Source organism: Sturnus vulgaris, chromosome 9 (assembly GCF_052056855.1).
Source record: "Sturnus vulgaris isolate bStuVul1 chromosome 9, bStuVul1.hap1, whole genome shotgun sequence".
Classification (NCBI taxonomy): domain Eukaryota; kingdom Metazoa; phylum Chordata; class Aves; order Passeriformes; family Sturnidae; genus Sturnus; species Sturnus vulgaris.
Genome location: NC_142251.1, coordinates 18,481,567 through 18,506,653, shown reverse-complemented (window position 1 = coordinate 18,506,653; position 25,087 = coordinate 18,481,567). Strand labels below are relative to the sequence as shown.

The window sequence follows — 25,087 nt, the reverse complement described above, 5'->3', positions numbered from 1 at the left end:
TGCAGAAACAGATAAGAGCCAGAAGCCTACACCCTTTTTATTTCCTGAATACAAGCTTTGCCATGAGTATCCATGCTTTATATTTCAAGATTAACCTACTGCCAGCCCGTGCTGTATTGGACTGGGTCTTTAATCTATCCAAATATTGTCAGTGGTGATGAACTTCATGGATTGAGTTCTGCCAAGGGACACAAAACTGCCCCCAGCCCCTACTGCCTGTTTTGGGTGTGCTGGGATGGAGCAGAGGGAGATGCTGGCAGTTCACAGAACGCTCTTGTTGCATGTGCTTGGAGCTCCTGCCCAGGGTGAGCTGTAACAGCCCAAATCCCTTAACTCCAGCACAAACTTGAGCTTGTTTTTCCTCCCTAACTTTGCAAGAATTGAGGAAAGGGTGAATATTGGGTTTCTCATTGCTACTGGATTTTTATTACCTGTTTAATTTTATACTTGCTGCCAAGAACAGTGTTCTCAGAAGGTCAGTTGATTGCTGCTCCTGTGTAGGAGGTATATTTTGAAGACTGACAGGAGTACCTGAAATAGGTGATTTCACATGGAGGTAACACATGTGTCAAACACATAAATAAGCAAAATCTTATTTTCCTATATTCTGGATATATTCAAACTCAGATGAATTTCTCTGTTGACATTTGTAGATTTTTTTGTTTGATATCCAGAATTTTTTTGTGCTTTTAAGAATAACAGAATATTGGAATCCATGTCCAAATTTTTGGAGTACATATTTTTGAGTGTCATGTAACTTTAATGGTATTTTTTTCATTTCTTATTTTAGGCTAAAAATCTGCATTTATCTTGGTTAAACTTGAACAAATCTATCAGCCAGAAAATTCATAATAGTATATTATAATTTCTTTTTTCTAGAAACAGAAATGCAAATTTAATTTTCACTTCACAATAATACTGTATATATACAAAATACATAGTGTTTTTACTTGAGCAACTCTCATAATATAATTTACATTTTCATTTCAATATTAACACTGTGGTTAGAGAAGGCTCTAAAAACGTGTGAGATAATAAAAATATATCAGAGAGTAAAGTATTAAAATGATAAACCAAGGACCATCAATCTTATGACTTCTTTCTCATGCCCCTCTCTATAATACTAAAAGTGATGCTTTGCTACTGTAACAAAAATTGTTCTTACTGTGTGCTGGGAGTTGTATACCTGTAGATACATAAGCTCTGTCTCTGATTGCTTTTTGGGTGGTGTTTTTTTGTGTTTCTTGCATTCCTTCCTTAACGCAATTTTAAAAAAATTAGTTCCAGAGAGTGCAAGGATTTAATGAGGTTTTAAATGTCCAAAAAATAAGAAAGAGAAATATGTCACTCTTTACAGAAAGAGAGTGACATATTTCAAACTCTGCTAAAAATATACCTGGTGGTTAAATTTATGCAGAGGAGAGATGTGATTCTGTGTCCAACATCCTCCATGTCTAGCCTGTTCAAGGGTTCCTACTAGGAACGTTCCTTCTAGGTCTCTTCCTTATGTGTGTTCCTTGTCTTTTAGGAAATCTTTTTCCAGCCCCCCGTTTCTCTGCCTAAATGAGCAGGTATCATGGGCCATCCATGCTTGCTTGGCTTTGGCAGCCTGCACTGGACTGCTTCCTGCTGCTACTGCAAATGTTGGATCACAGCATCGCCCATATTCCTGCTTTTCTGTCTATTAGTCAAGAGTTCACAGTGTGCTTGCTGGGATTCAAAACCACAATGTTAGTGCCTGTTACATACAAAATAATAACAGCATATTTAATAGCATAATTGAGGATGTAGTATTTGCATTCAGTGCCTGTGTTTACAGTGAAGTGTCTTGGTATAGCTGAGCTCTCAGGGACAGAAACATCAAGTGCAACAAAGAAAAACATTTTTTTTCCAAGTGGTGGAAATGAGAGTTGTTTATTTTAAGAGATCTTATGTAAACGTAACTGGGGGAGGAAAAGTAAGCCAGCATTTCCAGCCAATCCCCGCCTGCACACACACACATCTCGGCTGGCCGGAGCTTTCCCCTTTGGTGCCGTTAGCATTTTCATTTCAAAAAACGACAGTCTGCAGTGGAAGCTGTAAAAATGTTCAACCTGTGGTTTAAATTATTGATTTTTTTGAATATTGAAGCAGTATTTCAAATGGGTTTTGTTTGAGTTACTTCTGGGTAGAGGGTTCCAGAGGTAATTTGATATCTAAAAGCCTGTGTATTTCAAAGCCATTTCAGTCTTTTGAGTTCCTTCATCTGATCAGCTGATTGGGTAAAATACCTTATTGTCTCCTGAATTGCAGGCAATAGATAAACTGCAGCTCAAGGTTAGCACATAGACCAGCATACAATGCTCTTGGTGATTTATTATGTGTACTCAGTGTCCAATCAACTGACAAAAAATACCTCATTTATTTTTAATGCAGTAACTTATCTTCACTTTAAAAAGAAAAAAAAATTTGAGATGCTAGTGTTCACAGTCAAGGTGGGGGAGCTCTGTTTCCTGTATTGCTAGGCAATGATGCATAATTAAAACGAGGTGTATAAAATACAGTATGTGTAAAGAAGTAGGTGCATGTATTTTCACAAATAGGTTGTTACATTACTGCGGAACAGAATGGCTGTAGTGAAAGAGAAGACATGCTTAAAGAACTCAGGCTCTTTCACAAAGGGCTGGATTGTTTAGGAAATTAGCCATTCTCAGAACCCTTCCAGTCGCAGAAAAAAAAAAAGAAGCAAAAAGTTATTGCTTCAATAAGGCTCAGATCTGACAGTGATGCCACATTGGAATGAATATTGGAGTTGATGGGAACTGTGAAAACTAAATTAATTGCAGGAATGGACCCAGTTAAGAAGGGTTATTACACTAATGACACTAAATATCACAGAATAATGGTGTGAGTCAGATTTTAAACAGGTTTTTCCCTTAAGGGGGCTATGGGTTAAAAAGTACCAAAATTAAAAAAAGAAAGCTTCACTAAAGCATAGATTATGTAACACCAAAGTATGGATTATGCAAATTATTATACCATTTATTTTGCAAATATGCATGTATATTGCATATATGTTTAAATTAAAATATACAAATAAAAGCTTGAGAAGATGTGTGGTATAAAGAGCTTATATAATGCCCAATTGTTTTCCATCTTAAAATAATGCTACAACTACAGTACAGTCCTACAGTAAGTAGTTTGTGTGAGCATAGTCTAAGAATTTGTCCAATTTCATCCATCCTCTTGGGATCTGCCCTACAGTGTTTTGCATTGTAGTTTACAAAATCCCATCTAAATCCCGTGAGTTTCTGCTGTACTAGTGTGTGCACAAAATAATTTTATCCATCCTGTTGTAGGTGTGCAGCAAAGAAGTCTATCCTGCTCTGCACTGGCTGCACTAGGGGAATATTGTCTAAAATAGCAGAGATGTAAAAATCCAGACCCCTAAAGCCTCCAAAACCAGAAAGATGCAGTCTATATATTTAATTGTTTTCCCCATTAAGCAGGCATTGGCTGTGCTGTATAGATTATTCTCCATATGTGGGGATAAGCTTTGGGCTGAGAAGAGTCTCAGTAACTCCTGGGTGGGTGAGGTAATGCTGGGTGTCAGAGCTCTCCTTGGCCCTGATGCAAACTTGGCTTCATTGCCCTTAGAGTGGAATTGCTCCTGTGGTCTGGCATGTGGAAGTAATGGGTATATCCTGTTTCTTAGTGATGTTTTGCAGTGAGCTGTGCTTTAAACTCCACGGTTGGAAAAGGAAGGTAGGAAAAGGAAGCAAAGACAATCCCTACTTTCTATTTATCACTAGCATAATTATCCCTAACCAAGCACTTCTTGTGGGGCTAAATCCTTTATTCCTCCTTAAATATTTTTGTCACTGACTTTTTGTGTTTAGCAGCAGAAGGCTTTTGAATCCTTGCCCAATTTTAAATCAATATTCTATTGGAATAAGCAGAGAGCCTGCAAGTCAAGCTTCTCTCTCTAGCTCAGTACAGATTTACTCTTAGTATTCCAGGTTTGAGCATGCATAAGCCTTTTGTAGCAGGTCTCAGCTGGCTGTGCCATTAATGGTGCCAGAGATCCAGCCACAGCTGTCATATACTTTCTTGCACCCCTGTGGCAGTAATAGTGGGAACATTTACCACAGATTCCCAAATGAAACCCTAACTCAATTATAGTGTCTAACAACCACCTTCCTATTGATTTCTAGGAGAATGGACTTCATACCAACCTTATCTGTGTGTGCTGCTAGATCCTCTGATGAACATATTTACTTAACTGACAGATCTTAGCAATCCAGAGAGGGCTGGGGTTTGGGACCTGGTATATATTTAATGAAAAAGGGCATGCTTAGCGTAGAATAATGTTTTTCCTCAGTGGTAAACAGGAGAATGCTCCTGCTAGGAATTTCCATGTATCATGGCTGCTTTCAGTTCTTACAAAAATATTTTAATGAGCTTTGATCTTTTTGCTTTATTTAATTTGTTTTATGTCCCACAGGGTGGATTTTTAAAAGCCAATAGAACGTGTCATTTTTCATGGGCATTTAAAAAAGTTAACAGGCATTGACTAAGCTACTGCCATGAAAACTTCAGGTGAATGTAGAGGAAAACCAGACTTGAGATGGGGCCTCTGTGTCTGCCACAAGCAGATAGGAAATAGGGCTCGTCCTTTGGCATAAAAATTCTATGTGCACTTCAGCGCTTCTCTACATGGATTTCTGCCTGTCAGAGAGGTATAACATCTGCAAACACTGAATGTTTATTTGTTAAGAGCTCAGTCTGGAAAAGCAGAATCAGCCCTTCAGGCCTGAAATCTGCACTTTGAAGCTCTCAAGTGGAAAAAGCCATCTCTGTCTAGATCATTGAGCCCATGTGTGTTCCCCCCATGATGACTGATGGTTGATCACACGGTGATGAGCTCTCAGAGGAGCTCACATCTCCCCATGACAGACCCAGGCATGCTGGTTCTACCCTTCCTGAGCTTGGTACACCCAGGGTTTGCATTCCCAAATGCTCTCCCTGGGCTGTATACATCCTATCCCAAGTTCTGTATGAGCTGTCCTGCCAGCATAGTACAGTGTCCTTATCAATTAAAATATGCCAGCAGAGTTTGTTCCATGATTCTGGAAAAAAAAACTATTAGTTATTACATAAATGGTAACTAATTCAGGATGATAGTTTAATTTGCAGTGCAAGGTTTGAGATGCCTTGCAAGTTGATTCATAGAAAAGTTATTTTGAAAGAATCTTGTCAATTATTTGATTTTTCTTTATTTAGCCTAAACCTATTCTGAAAAGTAGTTCAGCTACTTTTATGTCTGTGAACATAAAATCTATCAGTTTGCATGCAATACTCTTCTGTGCATCCTTACTCTGGTAGCCAGTACAAAGAGGAAAATTCTAGGGCTTTTTAAAGATTTTTAAATCTATTTTAAAGATCCTAAAATGTCAAAAACATAGTGCTGAATTAACATTGGTCTGAATCTCTTATAGGATGTTCAAATGCTGAGTTAAAATTCGCAGGGCCTGATATTTTCATGGTTTGTTTATCCCCATGATTATGTTATCCAGATCTCAGATCTCTGTGTAATCAGGCTCTGAGAATGTGGCTTAGCCTTAAAATCCCTGCTCTTATGAATACCCTTTGACTTCCAGAGGACTTTTACATACAAAAAGATAAAAGGAGTATGTTCAAAACAAAGTTAATGTTCAAGAGCTCAGTTATCAAAGTAGTAATCAATGGCTAGATTATCATTGGAATGTAAAGCAAAATAGTCCTTTAAGTACTTCCACCTTCCCTGTACCTTTTTTTACAATTTGAAATTACTTAGTGCTACTTGGAGAATAGATATTTTTGAAGTTATATACCTAGCTATTTAAATAGCATCCCAAACAGAGTTGGTATTGTTTCCTTGCGTTTCTGACCCCTAAATACACTGGAATGTTAATCAATGCTTATAGTGTTTAGCATTCTTAATCCTAATGGAAAAAGAAAATACGTAAGTAGGTTCAAGATGTACCTCAATATTTGCAGTTCATCCCCAGCAGAAAATTTAAATACATGCTTGAAGGAAGTAATGTGACTCTCATCCTAATTACTCAATCCAGCAATAAAAATATTTTGGATTATACGTAAATTTAAATATGACTTTGGTGATCTGTAACTCCCTGATGTTGATTCTTTGTGCAAGAATTTTAACAAGTCTTTAAATAGAATTGTAGTTAAAACATTTTTATTCTTGAAGAAATCATATATTTTTTCCCCTGAAGGACAGCATCTAGTCTCCCTTCCCCCTAGGAGAATATAATAGTCTTGATTTACTTACAGAAACCTGAAGGAAAATATTTTAGTGATGGTTCACAATATACTAATGGAGTTTTACAAAACAGCCTCTAGGAACAGCTAGAAATACATTGATTATATGGCTTCCCTGTGAGAAAACAGTAATTAAAATTATACTGCAAATTCTATCAGGACATGTTAATATTTAATTAGGCAATAAATGAGCTTGGTACAGGTGTCCAGAGTTGTTGACGGGAGCTTTTTTAATCCATGTAGTATTGTCTCTTAAATAAATACTTACCTCTTTGCTTTTTTCAGTGTGAAGTTGCATGCCTAATTAGCAGTGATTAGTATTGTTGTGTTAGAATTATGAGATGAACTGCAATTCTCTTCTATTTTTCTTCTGGAGGAGCTCATTCTGTGGTCTTGTGTGTCTTGGCTTCCAGGTCATCCTGTTAGGAACCTCCCAGTACTGATGCTGCCCTATTGCTTTCTGCTTGCACTAATTTGTTTAGCAATTAGCAAACGGTATTATAGAAACTAATATCTAGTTTTCTCTAATGATGATGTTTGAAAAAACTATATATTTTGGCCTCCCCATCAAGTACAAGAAGAGGATTTGTACTTTCCTTGTAAGCATGACTCCCTTTAGTGACTCTTTCAAACTTAGTGCTGCAAATGTGTAATGTAATTCTTCCTTCTCTTTCCCGGGTCTTATTTTTTTTAAGGGGTCTTACCTATGTTTCTTCCTCTCTGATTTTCTTAGAGTCACACTTTCATAAGTGCGTTTTCATTCCCATTTCATGGGACCATTCAGTAGCACTTATCTAGAAAGAAGTCTTAAGAATTGCTGCTCCTTTATTTGGTAAATTAAGTACATTTACTTTACAACAAGTTTTGATCACTGATTAGAGCATGATATTCCCTAACAGCTGAAAATGGGCTAATATTTTTAGATGTCTGTAAAATAATTAATCTGTTAAGACAAGCTAGGTTTTTATGATCTAAATCGACTGTAGTCTCAAGGGTAAGCATTATAGATTGAAGTACTGTATTTCAGTTATCATGCATTAATTTTCCACCTTTGTGATGTACACAGATCCTCCTTAGAAGCCGTGGTACAGAAATACCAGTTTAGGATACAGATCAAAAGCTGCAATCAGTGCAGCTATTTTATTTACCCATGTACTGCTATTTATTTCATTCTCTTTTCCTCAGATCATTAGCATTGCATCATTTGCATCGTGGTTTTCTGTTCTTGTGACCTCTTACTGAAAATTAATTAATATTTTAAGGCAATTATTGAACGTTTATCTCATCAGTTAGCTAATGCAACCATTTGTTGATTAGGTAGTTTACAGTATCAAAACACCAAGACCCAACACTCATAGAATCATTTAGGTTGGCAAAGACCCTTAGGATCATCAAGTCCAACCAATAACCCTGAACAGCAAAACCAGATCCAAAAGTGGATGTCTGCATACAGATTCAACTTATTTTCAAAAACTGTAAGTTCTACTTCTCTCTTCTTTTATGGGTGTAGTTTTTGACCACAATACAGTTTGACAGCAGAAATTTAATCGTGTCCTTCTGCTTAGACCTTTATCAGAAAGCTGATAAAATGTGTGCTCACACTGATTGCTAGCAAGACATTTTTAAAATGTCCTTCAGGTTTTTTTTTCTCTTTCTCTCCTTTCCATCCCTCACTTCCCTGTCTCACAGAGAAACTGATATAAAGCTGATGAGAATTTGGATTTGCTTTGAAAGCATCTTTTGTTCAAAGACTAATTTTAACCTTGTGATAGAAATTGCTTTTTGTATTCTGTTGAATGTGATATCTAGTAATTGTTTGTCAAGACAAAGTGCTGTAGGACGTAATACATTTTAAAAATTATCTTTCGTAATTACAGTAAAAGTGCCCTTATATTCTAATGCCTAGAAAACAAGCAAATATGTTTAAAAAAAGAAAAAAAATATGTTTTAATTTTAAAGCAATATGGCCTTGTATTCTAAAAAGTGGGGTTATTTTAAACCACTCAGGCATGTGTTATTGTCAGCAAAGATCAGATACTTAATTTCCTTATGAAATATACAACTCAACTAGAAAATATTTGCAGATTTTATTTCATAGTTGGTATTCTATTTTTTGCACTTTTACTCCTAATTTGTATTGTATTTGACTCTCCTAATCTATTATTTTAGCAAGCTTAAGTTTATAATATTGTGACTTGGAGACAAACTGTCATATGTGAATTAACAAAGTTTGGAGGATGGCTGTTCTTTTAAGCAAGGGCAGCAAACCATTTCTATTTGACTTGCAGTGGGGAAGGGATTGTTCCACAATTATTCTGAAGTAAAGAGAGTAAATGTTTTTTACTTAATACGCTGATCTAGTGAGATTATCTAAAGAGCTTGGGATTTTGCTGTCTTCATCACAAGTTATCAGTACTGATGGCCTTCTCTCTGGGAATTGCCTTGGTAAGGAAGGTGTGCTGAGCAAGCAGCAGTGATAAAAGCTTAGGTAGGAATGAAGTTCGGTGTCTGTAAATTTTGAAGTTTCTCATGCATTGTCATGGTTAAATCTTAAAGCACTAATGAGACAGGATAGAAAAACATTAAATATGTGGTAACTAAACCTCTAACTTGTCATTTGTCTTTCACACAATATGAGTGGTTCAGCAGTTTTTCTCTAAAGTCCTGACACATTGCTTTTTCCCTTATGGGGCTGCAGTTTTCTGTGCTAACTTAGTGATTTGGAAAGCCAGCTTACTTGCTGAAGCTGTAGTGTTAAATTGGTTTAATAAACAGAAATGCAATAGTTTAGTGTTATAAAAGCATTTATGAGGTAATGGTCTATTTAAAAAAATATAGTATGCATAACTCAGCTTATTCAGCCAAGAAATAGAGTAGGATATTAAGGAAGATTTACAGGCACTGTTTCTGTTCCAGACTTCTGGAATATAAGTACAGATTTGGGTATTTTCATCTTTGGAAACACAGGACAAACAGACATCAAAAGATAGATAAGAATATTTTTAAGGTATCCTTTTCCCCTCTATAGCATAATAGATCTTGTATGTAAAAGCTGAAGAAGCACAATTGTAAGTTACAGCAAGGTTCCTTTCAAGATGTGCTCTGTGTTAGTGGAGAGATCAGAACATTTATGCTTTGAATCACCAATATGAAAAATGCTGGAAGGCTGAGGAAGTAATATGTTTTTAAATTCAGTTCTTATTTTGCTAAAGAAACTTAAAAATCATTATTTTACATCATGTTATTATGATATACTATCTGTCTTCAAGTAAAGGAGAGCCATGAAGAGGAAAGAGAAGGCTAGCTGTAGACTTTATTCAGAAAAGCAGTGGAAAAAAAAAAGGAGGTGTCTTTATGGTACTGTATTTTTCATACCTGGTAGTGGAGAGATTAGAACAGTTTCTGCATGGTGGGATGTTCTGAGATAAGTTTTTCTGTCAGGGTGGTTTTCATTTTTTAAAAATGCCTCTGTGTGCACTGAGGGAAAGAGAAGGAGAGAGTGAGGAGGTGACATAGATGAGGTTTTGTGCTTGTATGGTGAGAATAAAGCTTGGCCTATTTCATTAGTAAAAAAAATGGTAAATGCAGGTGTTAAACATTCAACAGGTAGCTTTGTGTGCAGCACAGCAATGGTTTGTGCACTGGAAGGTGCCAGCCAGTGGCTACATCAAACCTCCTTGGGCAGAAATCACAAGTAAATTTTCTTGCCTTTCTCCATGAGCCAGTAAATCTTCCTATGTTTTGCAAAAATCCTACTCTAATAGATAAGGTCTCGTGACTGTTGGAATGGTTTTGTGTTTGTAGAGCTCTGTACTGCACATTTATCTTCCAGTTCGGCTGGAAAAAAATCTGACTTGGGGAAATTCAGGAGAGGAAGTCAGTGCTTTGGGGCTCATAAAAGAAACCCTGCAGAGCTGTAGTATGTCTCAGTTCTGCTGGAGAGGAGGGGAGGAACGAGTCAGGTTGTATAGGAGCAGTGCTGTGTGCAGTGGTATTGTTTCCTCAGGTTTCACTTGCCTTTTGTGGATGGTTAGAACTCCAGAAGGGGTGATACTAGACACAGTCTGGCTAGACAGCTGAGTCACAGAAGAGGCAAATCATCACAAGACCTTGAGTGAGAGTTGGCAGGGAATTACGAGGACATAAGTCTGTGATGCCATTCGTATCTATGAGGGTGTGCAAACAGCAGTGAGCCAGATTTCCAGAATGCTTTAACTACTGTGATATTAGGCAGAAAAAGGCAAAGTTTCCTCCATGTTTTCACATAGGTGAAATTGTAATAAAGTTCTACTAGGGAACTTGAACTAAGGTAGTTAGGGAAAACTGAATCTTGATGTTGGGAGGTTGATTAAAGCATTTAAAAAATAAGCTCTAAAAACACTTCTCACATACAGATTTTGATGTCTATACAACCTTTTCAATTTATTTTTGAAATGTTGGGGAGAAAAGCACATCATAATTTGGTTAAATAACTGCATTTTTCAGCTACTATACTTTGTTATTCATTTAAAGAAAGCAGTGTATTGAGCATAGTAATGTAGGAACTTCCATTTGAGCTGGTTTTTTACATTGCAGTTTACTGTGCACTAACTTTAGGTATGCTGTTTTGAAATACTGGACTGAAATTACCTTAATAAGGTATTTATTTAGATCTCACCTTCACAAAGAAGCCATTGTGGCTGCTTTGGTGCTCACTTTGACATTTAATGAGCAGCAACCCCAGGAATGTACAGATGCATACTCCACTTGGCAAGTATAACGCCCTCCTTTCCTAGAAGAAAGAAAGGTCAAATAAATTAACTTTGTTAGAAATAGTAATCTGCTCACTGTGTTTAATCTTTTTTTCTCATATTAATGAAAAGAAACTGACAATGGTCACTAATTCCTATCTGCTTTCATATGTTAAAGCTGAGAAAAGCTTAATTTGAAGTATGAAGTGACTTTCATTGACTTTGGGGGCCAACACTGCAAGGCAGGTTTTCTGTGTCTCTTAGAAGTCTCTCAGAGTAAAGAAAACTCACGTTGACACTTGTAATAGTATGATTAAATGTATTTTTAAAATCCAAAAATCTTATTTTAAACCTTAATTGTGCTGCAGCCATTTACATTGCAGAACACCTGTACTTCAGGAGTGAATATTTGTACAATTGTTTAATATATTAATTAAAGCTACAATAATTTTTTTTTTCCATATCCAGGATAAATATGCCCAGGTGTTCTCTTAAACAACTGTCATGTAAAAGGGTGATTTTCTCAAACTGTTGGTGTTTGATTAGTCTGTTAGTGGCCCAGGAAAGCCAATACCCTTGTGTCCCATCAGTCTGTCAGTCTCCCATCATGGGGAGCTTTCACTGAACAGGCACTGGATCAGAGGGCAACTCCACTGACATGCTCAGGGTCACACAGCATAAGAGACAGCCCTTCCTGGGGCTCCACAACTGAGTGTGACCCACTGCCAGCACCCTGCAGAAACTGCCACTGAGAGCATACAGAATCACATTCTTTATTGATAGAATAGAAGATTGTGACAGGTTAAAGTTCAAAGATTGCTGGTGGTATCTGGCTGCAAGATTGTATTCAAAGCAGTATATGGATAAACTGTAATTCCTAACAAAAGCTAGCTTGAGATAATCAGTGTATGTAAAAATACAGCTCGTACCCAACAGACATCCCTGCAGGGGAGAAGACAGCTCCCTTTGACTGGTCCCAGAAGTTGTGATCTTCTCCCCTTTTTTAACTTACTTGTCCGGGTGGAGCATGTACTGTGTCTGGGAAGCTGGGCATGTTGACTGCATTCCATCTGGGGAGTAGCAACTACATCTTCTCCCTATTTTTTTCCGTACTGTTGTAACTGTGTCTGTAACTTTCCACTCCTTTCCATTACTCTGTTTTATCCCCCCTTAGCATTTACATTAACTGCAATTTTTGTAACTTTGCAGTTTTAATTTTACCCCTCCTTTCCCCACAGCAACCCTGTCATTTCAAGTGTTCATTACCATACTTTTAGCAGAAATATTTTGAAAAAAAATTGGGCAGAAAAAGATTGTTTTGAGCTCTGCAAATCAATAGAAACACATCAGAGCTTTGATATGAAAAATCATACAGCTTTATTCTCTTAGTTCTTTTGATATTATTATATATCTTTTATTTGCCTAGTATAACTACATCAACTGAATAGGCATGAGGTGTCACAACTCTTGGGAGACTGCTTTTCTGCAACTGGCCTCTTAAAACATTTTTCTCCAAATACTTCTTTTTTCCCCCCCTTTTTTTTTTTCAGTTTCTAGGAGACATGATTATGAAATAAAAAGTGAACTCAGTTAATGAAGAGCTGTCTTCTTGGTTCCCCTACAACAATAAGTCTGAGAGAGAGGTGAATGGCTTGATTAATTTCTATGTGTCATTAACTTCCATGCCCTCAGATGACAATGTTAATATTCACAATGTGAATTATTTCTATGCTGCTTGGTTTAGGAGAAACACACAAAGGATGTACTTATTGCATGATGTAGCACTGTGCCAAACAACCCTTTGGATGCCCTAAAAGTTGAAATGCCCCTGCTGTCCTGCTTTCATTGGTCATTATAGCCAGCATGGTTAAGATTTTACAATACAAAAATCTGTGGCAATCACCAACTGCAAATATAGACAGTGTGAAGCAAAACAAAATCCAGAATGACTAGTAAGGTATGGACTGATATATTGATACATGCCTAAATAAATTTAGCTGACTAAAAGCTGCTGAGTGTCTGGACTTTATCTTTAAAATGTTGTCTCAAATCTCCCAGCCAATTAGACTTAAGTAGTTTAGAATTCAATGATCTGATTGCAGAGTTCAGAGATTATTAGAGCAAATGGGGCCTGATCAATGCCTTGGGTCGTCTTTTCAGTGTGTTAATTAATTAATCAACGGGAACAGAAATATATGTGTAATGCAAATTAACTCAGTCTCAAGTTACTAGAATACCAGAATTGGTCATATGCAGAAGAGGGGAAACCAAAAGCAGCAGGAGGATATTAGTGCTTTTGTCTGTGTAACACCACTTTCTTTGGTGATGTCCTGAACTAGAGATATTTGCAGCATTACTGTGATTGTTTCTGATGTGCTCTCCTGGAGAAGTGAATAAGCTTTTGAAAAATGAAAGAAATTCAGTAACTGAAATATTCATGATTCACCATTGGCCCTTGATTCTATTTGTTGTCACTGTTTCTTTCATTTACATTAACCCCCAAACCAGATTCTTTTGCTGTAATCAGTACCAAATAGAGTTTCCTTAATGCCAAAGTCCACATTGAATTGCAGTGTTTCCCCATGAAACAAAGTAATTTTAAGTGGTATTTTCTGTTATCTTTGCCAATTATTTTTTCATGTTTTTTTTTTTTTTTCTTTTTATTCCCAACAGCTTTGCCTTTTAGTGTGGAAAGATATAAGCTTTGTTCTCCCCTACTTGCTCCTTATTAAAAGTCTTCTATCTTTGGTCTTCAGAGTACATGAAAATGCTGTGCTGTTTTTCTCAAGGACCATGACTCCCTTGAATGAAGGAGTTAGATACTTAATTTATTTTGGACATTGGAGACGTTCTTCTCTTCCTGTATGTGGACTTCTCCTTCCACCTGCATGCAGGAACCAGACCAACTCATTGCTTAGGTCATCTCTTCATCTCTCTATTGAGAACCAATAATGTTTTTAGGTTCAAACCCTAAAGCACATCCTGTTGGGCTTCAGTTCTTTGTGGCTTTTTATGCACATGGTAATTTTTAGCAACAGTGAAAGGGTTGTGTCCACAGTTGGGATAAAAGGGGAAAAAATGGCATTTCAGAAAAGAAAAGGAATTATCAGTGGCAGCATTTGGTCTTACAGTTCCTGCAAACTGGAAAAGTTAGTGTTCAACTGGAAATCCAGAAGGTGATTTGTCACAAACCCCATTGACTGGAGCACAAGTGCTACTTCAGCTGCTCTGCCATTACCTGCTGGTTTTGGAGACAGCAATAGTAATTGGCCAGCCACCAGAATTTCCTGTTTTGGTGAAACAACCTATGGTACTGTATAAAATTTATTCCTAAGACTAAGGGCCATGAAGTTGGCTAAGCCCAGCCAAGAGATCCTAGGCCCAAAACTCTTCCCTTGATCAGCTTTCTCCTAGCCATGGCAGGAGACAGAAGATGAAGAGGTTGGTAGGGCAAGTTCTGTGTAGATATTTCACACTCATCTCAAAGAGTCAATTTTCTATTCTGTCAGTTGTATGGTTTTATTTTGTATGTACATAGACAGATTCCTTGAATCATCACGTAAGTTATAAATTCCATTTTGTTTCCATGAACTGTGAGTCTCCCTGTGCCTGGGGCTGTCATGTGCTAACAAGAGACAGGAGGAGTGCCAGAGTGTCAGTCATTACAGACTCTTTCCATTTAGTTTACTCTTAACTAGGAGGGGCAAATGAGGAATGAGATCTTAAATAAGGACAGCATATCCCTCCCACACAGAACCAAGACAAAGAAGCCAGGTGGTAATGTTTGGATTTCAAAGCCAGGCAGGAGTTTTGGAAGCAGAAACAGCTTGGTCAGAAAAGATAAAGTGATGCACGGACACACTAGAGAGGTCTTGTGACACAGAGGCAGTGGGGAGGTGGTGGAAGCCTCTTCTTCTTCATTGGAAGAAAATGATGTCTGTGCTTCTGAAGAATGAGAGGGGAAAGTCCTTGAGCACCAAAGGGGATCTCACAAAACCTCAAAGAAAATTCAACAGTGAGGAAACGTAGGCAGAGAAATGTATGCGTGTTTACTATTTCATATGGCTCTGTGTATCTCTTGTGGTCATTAAAGTGAAGAATGGCTGGTTTTGAGACAGCTTGCAAAGTCTGTGCATTCCCTGATTCTACTGTGAGATCCTGGAGAGAGAAACTGTCACTCAGATGTTGACTGTAGCTGAGCTCTGGGAAAGAGTGTGTCAAAGCTGTGGGGTGTCAGCAGCAGTTGCAGGGTCTAAGCCTCCTTTTAGAAGAGAGAAGAGATTGCCTGGAGACCCCAGGCAGATAGGAAAACTTCAGAGTTTTTATGTGGAAGCAGACAAAGGCTCTTTGAGAGAGCTTCACAAGAGGCATAATCTAGGCTGTAATATCTCAGTGTTTGAATTCTTACCTGTAGTAAAATGAAACTGAGTGGAAGAACACCAAGGCTTGCACATGGAGAGATAACAAGCAGCACCATTGTTGGCTCCAAGCATTATCTGGCAAACACACGCCAGCCCCAAAATGGAAGTCAGACCACGTAGAGACCACATCACCATAATTTGCACTAAACCCAGGAGTAATAATTCCCACAGCAGACGGGCTGTTAGCTCGGGCTTAGTGCCGTGCCACAGCAGCTCCATAGGTGCTGATGCTCTGGAGCCTGGGAGGAGGCAGCCCCTGGGTGCTTGCAGCGAGGCCAGGCTAACTCTGCCCTGCAGCTGCCCAGCAGGACCTGGGGCACACTGCCACTCACTGGCTTTGCTCGCAGGGCACGGTGGCCAGCGTGCACCAGCAGCTCCCGAGGATGGAGTCACAAGCTCCTCTGAGGCAATTTAAAAGGGCTGGAATGCTCGAGAGAATAATGTGGAGCAAACTGATGCAAATGGTTCCTCTGCATAAACCGCAATTTTTGTAATTTGTTTAGGGAGCGAGGGGAGTGCATTTTGCTGTGTGGTTTTGGTTTGCATAAATTCAGAAAGTGTTCTGAATTATTTCTTACTGAAAATGTAACTTAACTGTTGAGAGTGAGGTGAAGGTTTTGTGATGAAAGGAAAATAGTATAATAGGAAAATGTGGTGTCCATGTTCCAGACTTGCTACATCTGAAAATACATGAACTGGTGAGATTACCTTGTATGATTTTTACATATGTAAATGGACATAGGACTATCTATCAATATAAAATATTAGTGCATATTTACTGTATAATAATTAATTCAACTTTATAAGCAAATTAAGATTGCCTCAAATTTACATACAATGTGAAGAAAAGTCCCTTTATCCTCTGTAACTGCAGCATTTGGCAGATTCAGGAATAAATAATCTTTTGTGGCAAGGGTATGCCTTATCAAACATATGCAGATCAGTGCTAATTAATGCTAATTAAGGTTTCCTGTCTATCTAGCTGGAAAAACGTCCAAATGTTATGAAATCCAGTTAGTATGCCTATTACCCTAATTGTTTTATATGGGATGGTTCTTAATTAAAATATGTAAATTTATCTTAATTGCTATATACTAATAGAGGTTCATGTTATCTCACTAAAAATGACAAGATGGTGAGGAGGGGTACTTAAACAAATAAGTCTGATACGTTTGTAAATAAATGACCTTTACTCAAAATTATTTTTAATTGGAAATTGGCAAAAGGAACATTTTGCCATCTATGTTTCTCTTTGGTTTTAAATAATGTCAGAATTTACGGTTCTTTGTTAATATAGATCTGGTGACATCGCAGCTTAATTAAGACTACTAAACAAGTCAACATTTTGTGTGTTTACTGCGTGTTTCAAAATTGTTTGCTAACCTCACATTGACCTTCAGAAATGTCATACTTTACAATATTAATCTTTATTTTCACTATTTTTTTGTTTTGTCTTTCGATTTTTCTCTCTTTTGATTGTATGGTTTAATTTGTGAAGTTTGGTGTACTTTGGCTGGTGCGGGGCCCGTGCCTTAGCCCAGAGAGGTTGGTGAGCTGCAGCTCTCTGAGCTTCCCCCAATGGATTTGATCACCTTTGGGGGACAGTTCCCTTGGCTGCTGTGACATGACTGAGGCCCACACAGGTTTCTACAAAAGGTCTCCTGTGCCCTCTGCCCAACACAGAAGTACTATTTGAATGATGTTTTGCATGGCAGTTCATAAGTGTAAAATATTGACATTTTCTTGATAATTATCATGCCATTTCACACACAGAGCAAACATTTTTCTCCTCTGATGTAAATAATTTAATTGGAGAATCTGCTGATTTAGAGAACTGCCCTATAGTTGTAGCTTTTACTCATAATAGCAGTAGATTTTTAAAGCACTTGCTACATTTTGGCTTCTATTATATAATATGCATCATCAACATAAACCTTACTTTGCAAAATCCATCTGAAAGTATTTCCTGTTTTGCAGGATATTGTAACCAATGTTTCTCCAAGGATTGTGCGTGGAACCACTTCAGGTCCTCTCTTTGGCCCAGGCCAAGGCTCTTTTCTAAACATTGAACTGATCAGCGAGAAAACAGCAGCATACTGGTGTAAAAGCATTACTGAACTGAAGGCTGACTTTCCAAACCATGTAAGTGCCACTTACTCATAAAGATGCAACATACTTACTTGGAATATCTTGTTTACATGTCTGTGAAATCCACATATTTAGTATTTATTCAATAGAATGCAAATTGCTTTATTGACATACAAGTTACACTGTTAAAAACCAGAAAAGCCCATCCAAAGAATATTTATGACAGAAAATTCTGTGAAATTGCTGTCATGCAGAGGACAGTCAGGATTTTTTAGTCAGGCTGATGTTTACTTTCAAGGGAAAGTAAATGTAATATCAACATTGATCCCAGTGTGGATGCTGGGCAGTTCTGTTGTGAATAATTTTGTATTTAAGATCATATGTAATTTATAATAAGAATTGTTACTGTGAATTGAATTTGATCATAAAATGAATATATGTTCTTTTCATTCTTAATCCAAATGTGAAAAATGTTTATAGTATTTTTATAAGCAACTGACTGCTCTAGGTGAAAAAACTCAATACTTAAAGTTAACTTCACTACAAGGATAGAGTTTTGTTAGAGCCTGTTTGGCTGTGGGGAATATCTGTCTCAAAGGCAATAATCACAGTTGGGAGCAATGACACCAGCTAGCTGGCATAAATGGTTTTCAACTACTGTTCTTATGAATAAGGACAACGAGGTACAAAGTAAAATTCTCCTCAGTCAGTATCTTGAATGGATAGAACTAGAAATCCCAGAGCTTGCATATCTTCTGTCTTGAAGTTATTACCTCCATGCTTCAGCTATGAGCAAAACAAGTGAACATTACTGAATATATTATGACATGAAGGTAATCCCTATGAATGGACTGTATGTTTTTTTTTGCTGACATTCTTGTCACTTTATTTACTGTGACTGAACTTCATCATAATGGAAGCATGAATCAGAAGATAATATGCTATTCCCTGATTTTAACATCCTTTGTCAAAGTCCTGGATATTGCATGCAGGCAGGCTGTTGGCCATTTCTGCTGTGGGAATGGTATCTCACTGCAGTCTTCACCAAAAATCCCTCACAGCACTTTATGCTTGAGATCAAACCATTCCCTTCTGCGAGGAAAAGCACTAGCAGCATTTCAAAAGGAAGTTTTGAATTTCCTGAGACCTAGTGTTGTGTGTGGGATGAAGAAGTCCCACTCTTCCAGAGTTCCTGGGGTGAACATCTTCTGATCATCCCTCATTATATGTGAGTTATTACTTTGAGAATGCGAATTCAGTTTCTGCACGTTGGCTATGGCTGCTACTGTGGCATCTTTGAGGCTGGTAACGCCTGCGTGGGCAAGCAGCACCCAGCAGCAGACCTTGGCATTGCTTACAGGGATTTTTAAAACATGCCTGTGAACTCATCTAAGAACTGTCATATCATTATAATGGTAAATTTGTTGCTAACTGAAAACAGAATTTTGTTCACTAAGGAGAAGTCTCTTGGTGCTTATTTTGAGATATTCTGTATAATTACAGCTTGCAGAATTTTCTTCACCCAATTGCTGTTCGCTCCTCTAGAAAGGCTTTTTCAACATTGTGTGTTTTATTAAAACCAAAAGCAGTTTCTGAGAACTGTTCGCGTGAACTTAATTAACAAGCAGAGAATGACATTTTCTGCTCAAATGAAGGCCAAACAGATGAGGACACAAGTGATTACAGTTAAAAAACTTATCTTACTAAGGCAAATTTTAAAAGCAAATCAAAACTTATACATAATTACTTTTGCTGTGAAATACAAGTTAGAGTAAAATTCATGTTACAGATGAGAAGGATATGAGCAAAATAGCCCACAATAATATTCTGTCTCATGCCATTGGGAAGAAGCAAACCATAAAGGGCAGCTAAATGCCCCATCAGAGGCTAGGCTGTAAACTGAATTTGTAATGGGTTGTGCCAGTCAGAGCTCCGTGGGCAATGTCACTTAACTGTGGCATGTTTCCTCTATAGATCAAGAACTGGCATCTCCCTTGTGCTGCCTTCAACCCTTGTAGTGGGTGGCCTCATTCTTTTTCTCTTCTGTCTTCTGATTCTTGCTTGTAGCTTGCAAATATCTCTGACTGGCAGTCTTTCCCTTTCTCCTCTTCTATTAGCTTCTCCCTTTGACCCCAAATCTACTTCAAGTGGATGAGGGAAAAGCTGCCACCAGCAGGAACTTGCTTCAGTGCCACCAGCAGCAAATAAATATTGCAAGGGTCCAAGCAGAGGAGAAAGCAGAAGGTGTCTGGATTTTGTATGTTACCTGGTAAAGTATTATCTGAAGTATTTTGTTACTGGGTCAACCTACCACAGGTGGGAAATGCATAAACTTGTCAGTTCATGACTAGCCCAGAACTGGGACATGCAGTGGTTAAGTGCCTGGAAAAATGACAGAGTACATTCAAGAAATTAGTTTGCCTAGGAAATATGAATTCAGCCAAGGAGGACTCACCCAAATGATATGAATATGAATGAAAACTGTGGAAAAAACCATCGCTTTTACATTAACAAACATCTACAAAATTTAATCATTGGGAAGTGGCTCAGAAATTTGGAAAAGAAAGAGTTATAAAGCCTGGGAGGCGAACTTACTGCTAAAATTCTGTATTCACATAGTTGCAATAGCTACAATCTGGCCATTATCTGTGCTGGGAACTGTGAATACTGGTGGTGGCAGTATGTCTTGGTGACCTGGTAAAGCAAGGAGCTGTAATCTCTTTAGCATTTGCTATGAGGAGAACAAGCTTGAAAAGAGCAAGGTTTGAAAATAGTAAAATACTCATCTGCAGAAAAATGTGCACTGAGGTTTCACTAAGGTGATGAATGCAATTGCCAAATAGTCTTTCTACACCTTCCTATAACTGGTGCCCTGTAGATGATAATAAGGTAAGCAAATCAATTAAAAACCTCAATATGTAAATTAGTTTGGGCCTTGGTATGTGCAGGAGGTCATGGCAGTACAAATAAGGGCTTTGACAGGACACTTCATGAGAAGTGTCATTCTCTACTAGACTAAGAGAAGTCCATCACAAACCAGCAAATGTCTGAGAAATTTGTACCACAAGAAAGAATTGGGATCTTGAAAGAAGATGCCAAATTGAATATTTTTTAATATTGCTATGTTAGTCTACTGAAGTCTTAAAAGTAAGTTTTTGGCCTCCCAGCTCAACACAAATGAGTTTGATCTCCTGCATGACTCTAGGGAATGTACATAGGGTACCAGATTGTCAGCTGTGACACTGAATCTGTGATTCAGATATCAGTGTCATGATGCGTTGAATTGAGAAACCTCTTCTGCTAGAAACAGTAAGTACTCATGGACCCCCAAACTAAGCTGAAAACCCTTCTCTTAATGTTTGTTCTGCTGCTTGCAGAATGTTGCTGACAGTCTCTCTGACAGTTACTCAGCAGAGAGCAGCTTTTCAAGGCTGAAGCTGTTGAAGATGTATTTTTGTTCAACATTTTGTTCAGAATGTCCCAGGAACACCTGTTGGGAGTAGCCATGCTAGAGAGTGTGTGAGAACAGATCACTGGATGTCAGGCTGCTAACTGTCTTCTTTGTAGCATTGTGGGGGTTTTGTTGGTTTTTGATTTTTTGGATTTGTTTGGTTTTGGGGTTTTTTTTAATCTCCTGGAATATTTCAATTAGTTTTTATATTATGTTTTTCTACCACAAAAGTATGAAAAAAGACTGACAGTTTTGTTTGGATTTGGTCTTTGTGGGTTCTTGGTTTGCTTTTTTTTAAATTTAGGTAACAAGGCCAGATTTGGTTTAATTCTACCCTATGAGGATAGGAAAAGATAAAGGGCTACAGAGGAAGAAAAATACAGTCTTAACAGGCATATATGAGTGCATTGCTTCTACAAATAAATTTTGGTGCAGAAACAGGCAAAGTTCAAAGAGATGAAGTTATAAGGTGAATAGAAATAGACTTGCAACAGTTATTTGGATATTTTTCATGGGGAGGTTTAATTGGTTTGCCAGTGTGATCCCTGAAGTGGTGTCCCACATATCAATCTTGTGTTGGACCAGCTCAGGTTTTAAAAACAGATTTTGTCCTCAGAGTGGGAACAACATTTATCTATTTATATAAACCTTTTTCCTCGCTAAGTCTGCACTAATAGTAGACCCTGTAATCTGATTACTGAGAGGAATTGACCAGAATATCTAGAATTGCTGTAGATCTCCTTTGAGACTTAAATTCAGGGACATTAGGTGGAAAACTTTTTAGGATACAGAGGACTCATAGGCTTCACAGATTTACTGTGAGAAGGTCGAAGTTGGATTTCTCAGTACAGGTATTAGGAATATTTTTTTAATTTTTGCAGTTATTATTACAGCTTTTGTTTTTAATGGGCATTAAGAGGCCTGTGGGATGTTGTACATAGTATTTGCATTTTGAGATACCAGTCATGAACTTGCTTCAGCTTATGAAAAGCAATAGTTTTGCTCTTCCTAGGCCTAGTATAGATAGCTTTACCTTTCCATAACAGACAAATGATACTTTTCAAATACCTACGGAGTTGTATCTCCATGTGACAGATCTCATGCATCCTGACAAGCTCAGTGTCCGCAGTCTTGGTATAAAACATTTCTGAACAATCAGGTAGGGCCCTGCCCACGTGGAGCTCACTTGGTACCAACATCAGCCAGTGTGGAGTGATCTTACAGGGGAGGGCAGGGGCTGTGCATGCTCAGGCTTAGCACAGCACTTTGCTGAAAGTCCAGAGGCTTCTCCACCTGCACTGAAAAGGACGGAGCACGAGGGGGGAGAACCACAAGCTGGGCTGCCTAGGAGCCTGCACATTCCCAGAAGTGCAGAACAGCTACCTGGGTTGCTTTATCTGAATTTTGGGCCCACAAATCACATTTTAAAAGCTCCAGAAGTTGTTATTGCTGCAGCTTAAACTTCCCAAAGCCAGCCGTCATGGATACTTGGTAGGAGGTGAAAAATCCCACACAGCAGTTGTTAAATTCACCATATGGAAAAGATCCCTTTCACTACAGAAAACTGGCAGTAGGCCCATTCCCTGAACATCAGAGGAAATCCTAGCTGGAAAGGGAAAGTGAGGTTGGAATAAGGCACTCACACTATATTCCTTGTCCAGGAACTAAATCACTTGGCCCTAGAGGGTGTGGGGCACAAGAATGGCCATAACTCCTCCATTTCCAGTGACTGCTGTGGTGGCTGGAAAGGAAGAGACCTTGGAGCACATGACCATATTTCCTTTTTCTCTTTGTCATTCACCACAGGAAAAAGGGAGGATGAGAAACAAAAAGAAAAATACCTCCTAGAAAAGAGCAGGAAAAAAGGCTCCCTTGAAAGAGCAGCAGACACATTGACAACATAACTCTGCATGTTCCAGGGAAGCTTCCACCTTTCCCCCATCTCGAGGGTATCCCCATTGATCCTGATCCTGGTCCAGCATTTTGTGAGGCAGCAGGATGCATTTTTCCCATGCTCAGTCTAAGGAGGAATTCAGCAAATCCATTTTACACGGTGAACAAAACCAGAGGCTAGTAACAGAAATATTGATGTATCATGTCTTTGAGATCACATTTGCTTATAAGGAAGGAAATTTTTTTGAAAGCTTTTCCACAACACATAAAACTGCTTAAGCCTCACATGACCTGAATATTAATAGGAATGGGTCTGAGCTAAAAATTACGGTGGTGTAAATTTTCACTCCTTGAGGCTTAGGTGTTAGTAAAAAAAAAAAAAATAAAACGGGAAAATTCTCATCTATCATCTCATCTACCAGCATGTTTTGATAGTCATGTTGGCTATAGCAGATCTGCTTCAGCCTTGAAAAGTAGCAGAGAAGTGTTGTGGAGTCAATGTAAAATCTCTTTTCTGGGAGAGATCTGGGGAACTATAGGCTTAAAATCTTTTATCCTTATATGTAAATTGGTAAAAGCTGTTCTAAAAAATAGAACTAGTAGAAAGAAAATAAAAGAGTGAAGAATTTCCCTTTGTAGCATGTTATGCCTTAACCAAAAAATAATTTAAAAAAAGTTCTTTGAGGATATCAAGAGAAATTTAGAGGATAAAAGTGAGCTCGAGTTTCCAGAAGTATTTGGTAGGGTCCTTCACTGAGGAATTTTAAAGAAATTAAGTTATCGTAAGATTAGAGAAAGAAACCTACATTAATAAATAATCAGTTAAACATAGGAAACAATGTTAAGGAATAAATAGTCAATTTTTACAATGGATAGAGAGCTGCAGGAAAATTCTTTAGGGATCTGTACTGTGTTCTGTACTATTTTAAATGTTTATTAACAATCTGGAAAAGAGAGAGAGTTTAAGAATGCAAACTTTGCTGATAATGGTATGTAATGTAGGGACATAAAGATGAGAGCTGACATAAAGGTTTGTGAAGAATCTTGCATTACTGATTGACTGGCCAGTGAACTGACAGGGAAAGAAATGAAAATAGTATGCAGATGGGATAAACCAATGATAAATTTATATATACAGTGAGTGATTGTAAGCTAACTATAATAGAGTTACACTAAGAGAAATTAAAATCTCAGCTTAATGTTGAATAACATTGAAATAAAGCTTATCAAACACAGAATTTCTAGAAAAGGAAGGTAACAAAGCAGAGCCCATCACTATATCAGCACGCTGGTTCTTTTTTTTCCCCTTCACATTTTGAATACTCTTTGTGGTTCACGTCTTTCTGGATTGGAACCAGAAGGGTGATAGGTGGAAATGAGTGATAGGAGATTCTTCACCACATGGCTCAGCAGCTGTGGAGCTCATACTCGTGGGGCATTGCCAGTCCCAGAGGTACACACAGGCTGAGAAAAACCTACTGGAAAAACGATCTGAAAGCGCCACCTCTGACTCAGGGAATTCTTGTGCCATAGATTTCTTAAAAGCTGGGCAAGTGTTTTAGAGCTTTGTTTTGTGAGCTTGCCCTAGGGAGCTGCTGCTGGTACATGTGGGAGAAGGGGGACTGAGCTGTGTAAACCATTCCTGGGGATTTACATTGTCAGTGCACAAAGAGGAGATCTTAGGTTTGCACCCAGGATCAGAAGCCTTCTCTGCCCCCAGTCCTGTCTCAACCTTTGGACCATTGTTCCTGTGTTACGTTTTGACAACCTGATTAACATGTTGCTACATTACTTGAACTGAAGCTGAGATATAGATATATTTTGTACTAGTCTGAAACGATGTGCTAAGGGGTTTGTAATTCAAATGCTACTTTCAGTTTTCTGAGATTTGCTGCATTTCCAGAGGGTCACCTCGGACAATCCTACATACAGTAATTCAAGAAAATCTGCTAAAAATTTACCCAGAGACCGTGTCTGGTCATGCATGTTCAAATGACCAGGATGTACATGTCATAGTGTTTCATCCCAACTGCACAATATTCACACAGGGGTGTTTTTTTATTCTAAATTTTTCAAAAATATAGTTATTAATCTGGCAAAGAAGGAAACGCATACTCTGGCCATCAATTTGAGGGAATTTTATTTTAGGAAAGTAAATATCTGTTGCTGGAAACCACAATTTGTACTGAAAATAGGACCACATG

The 25,087-nt window shown here is 38.0% G+C and overlaps 1 protein-coding gene across 2 annotated transcripts in view; it reads left to right on the top strand.

Annotated features, from left to right (window-relative positions):
* The window catches only part of DPYD (dihydropyrimidine dehydrogenase), a 337,856-nt gene that overhangs the window by 191,257 nt on the left and 121,512 nt on the right, over positions 1-25,087 (top strand). For both annotated transcript variants that reach the window (XM_014884797.2, XM_088170031.1), the window contains exon 14: positions 17,429-17,593. In XM_014884797.2, coding sequence (XP_014740283.2) covers positions 17,429-17,593 — 165 coding nt within the window. The remainder of the gene's footprint in view (positions 1-17,428; positions 17,594-25,087) is intronic.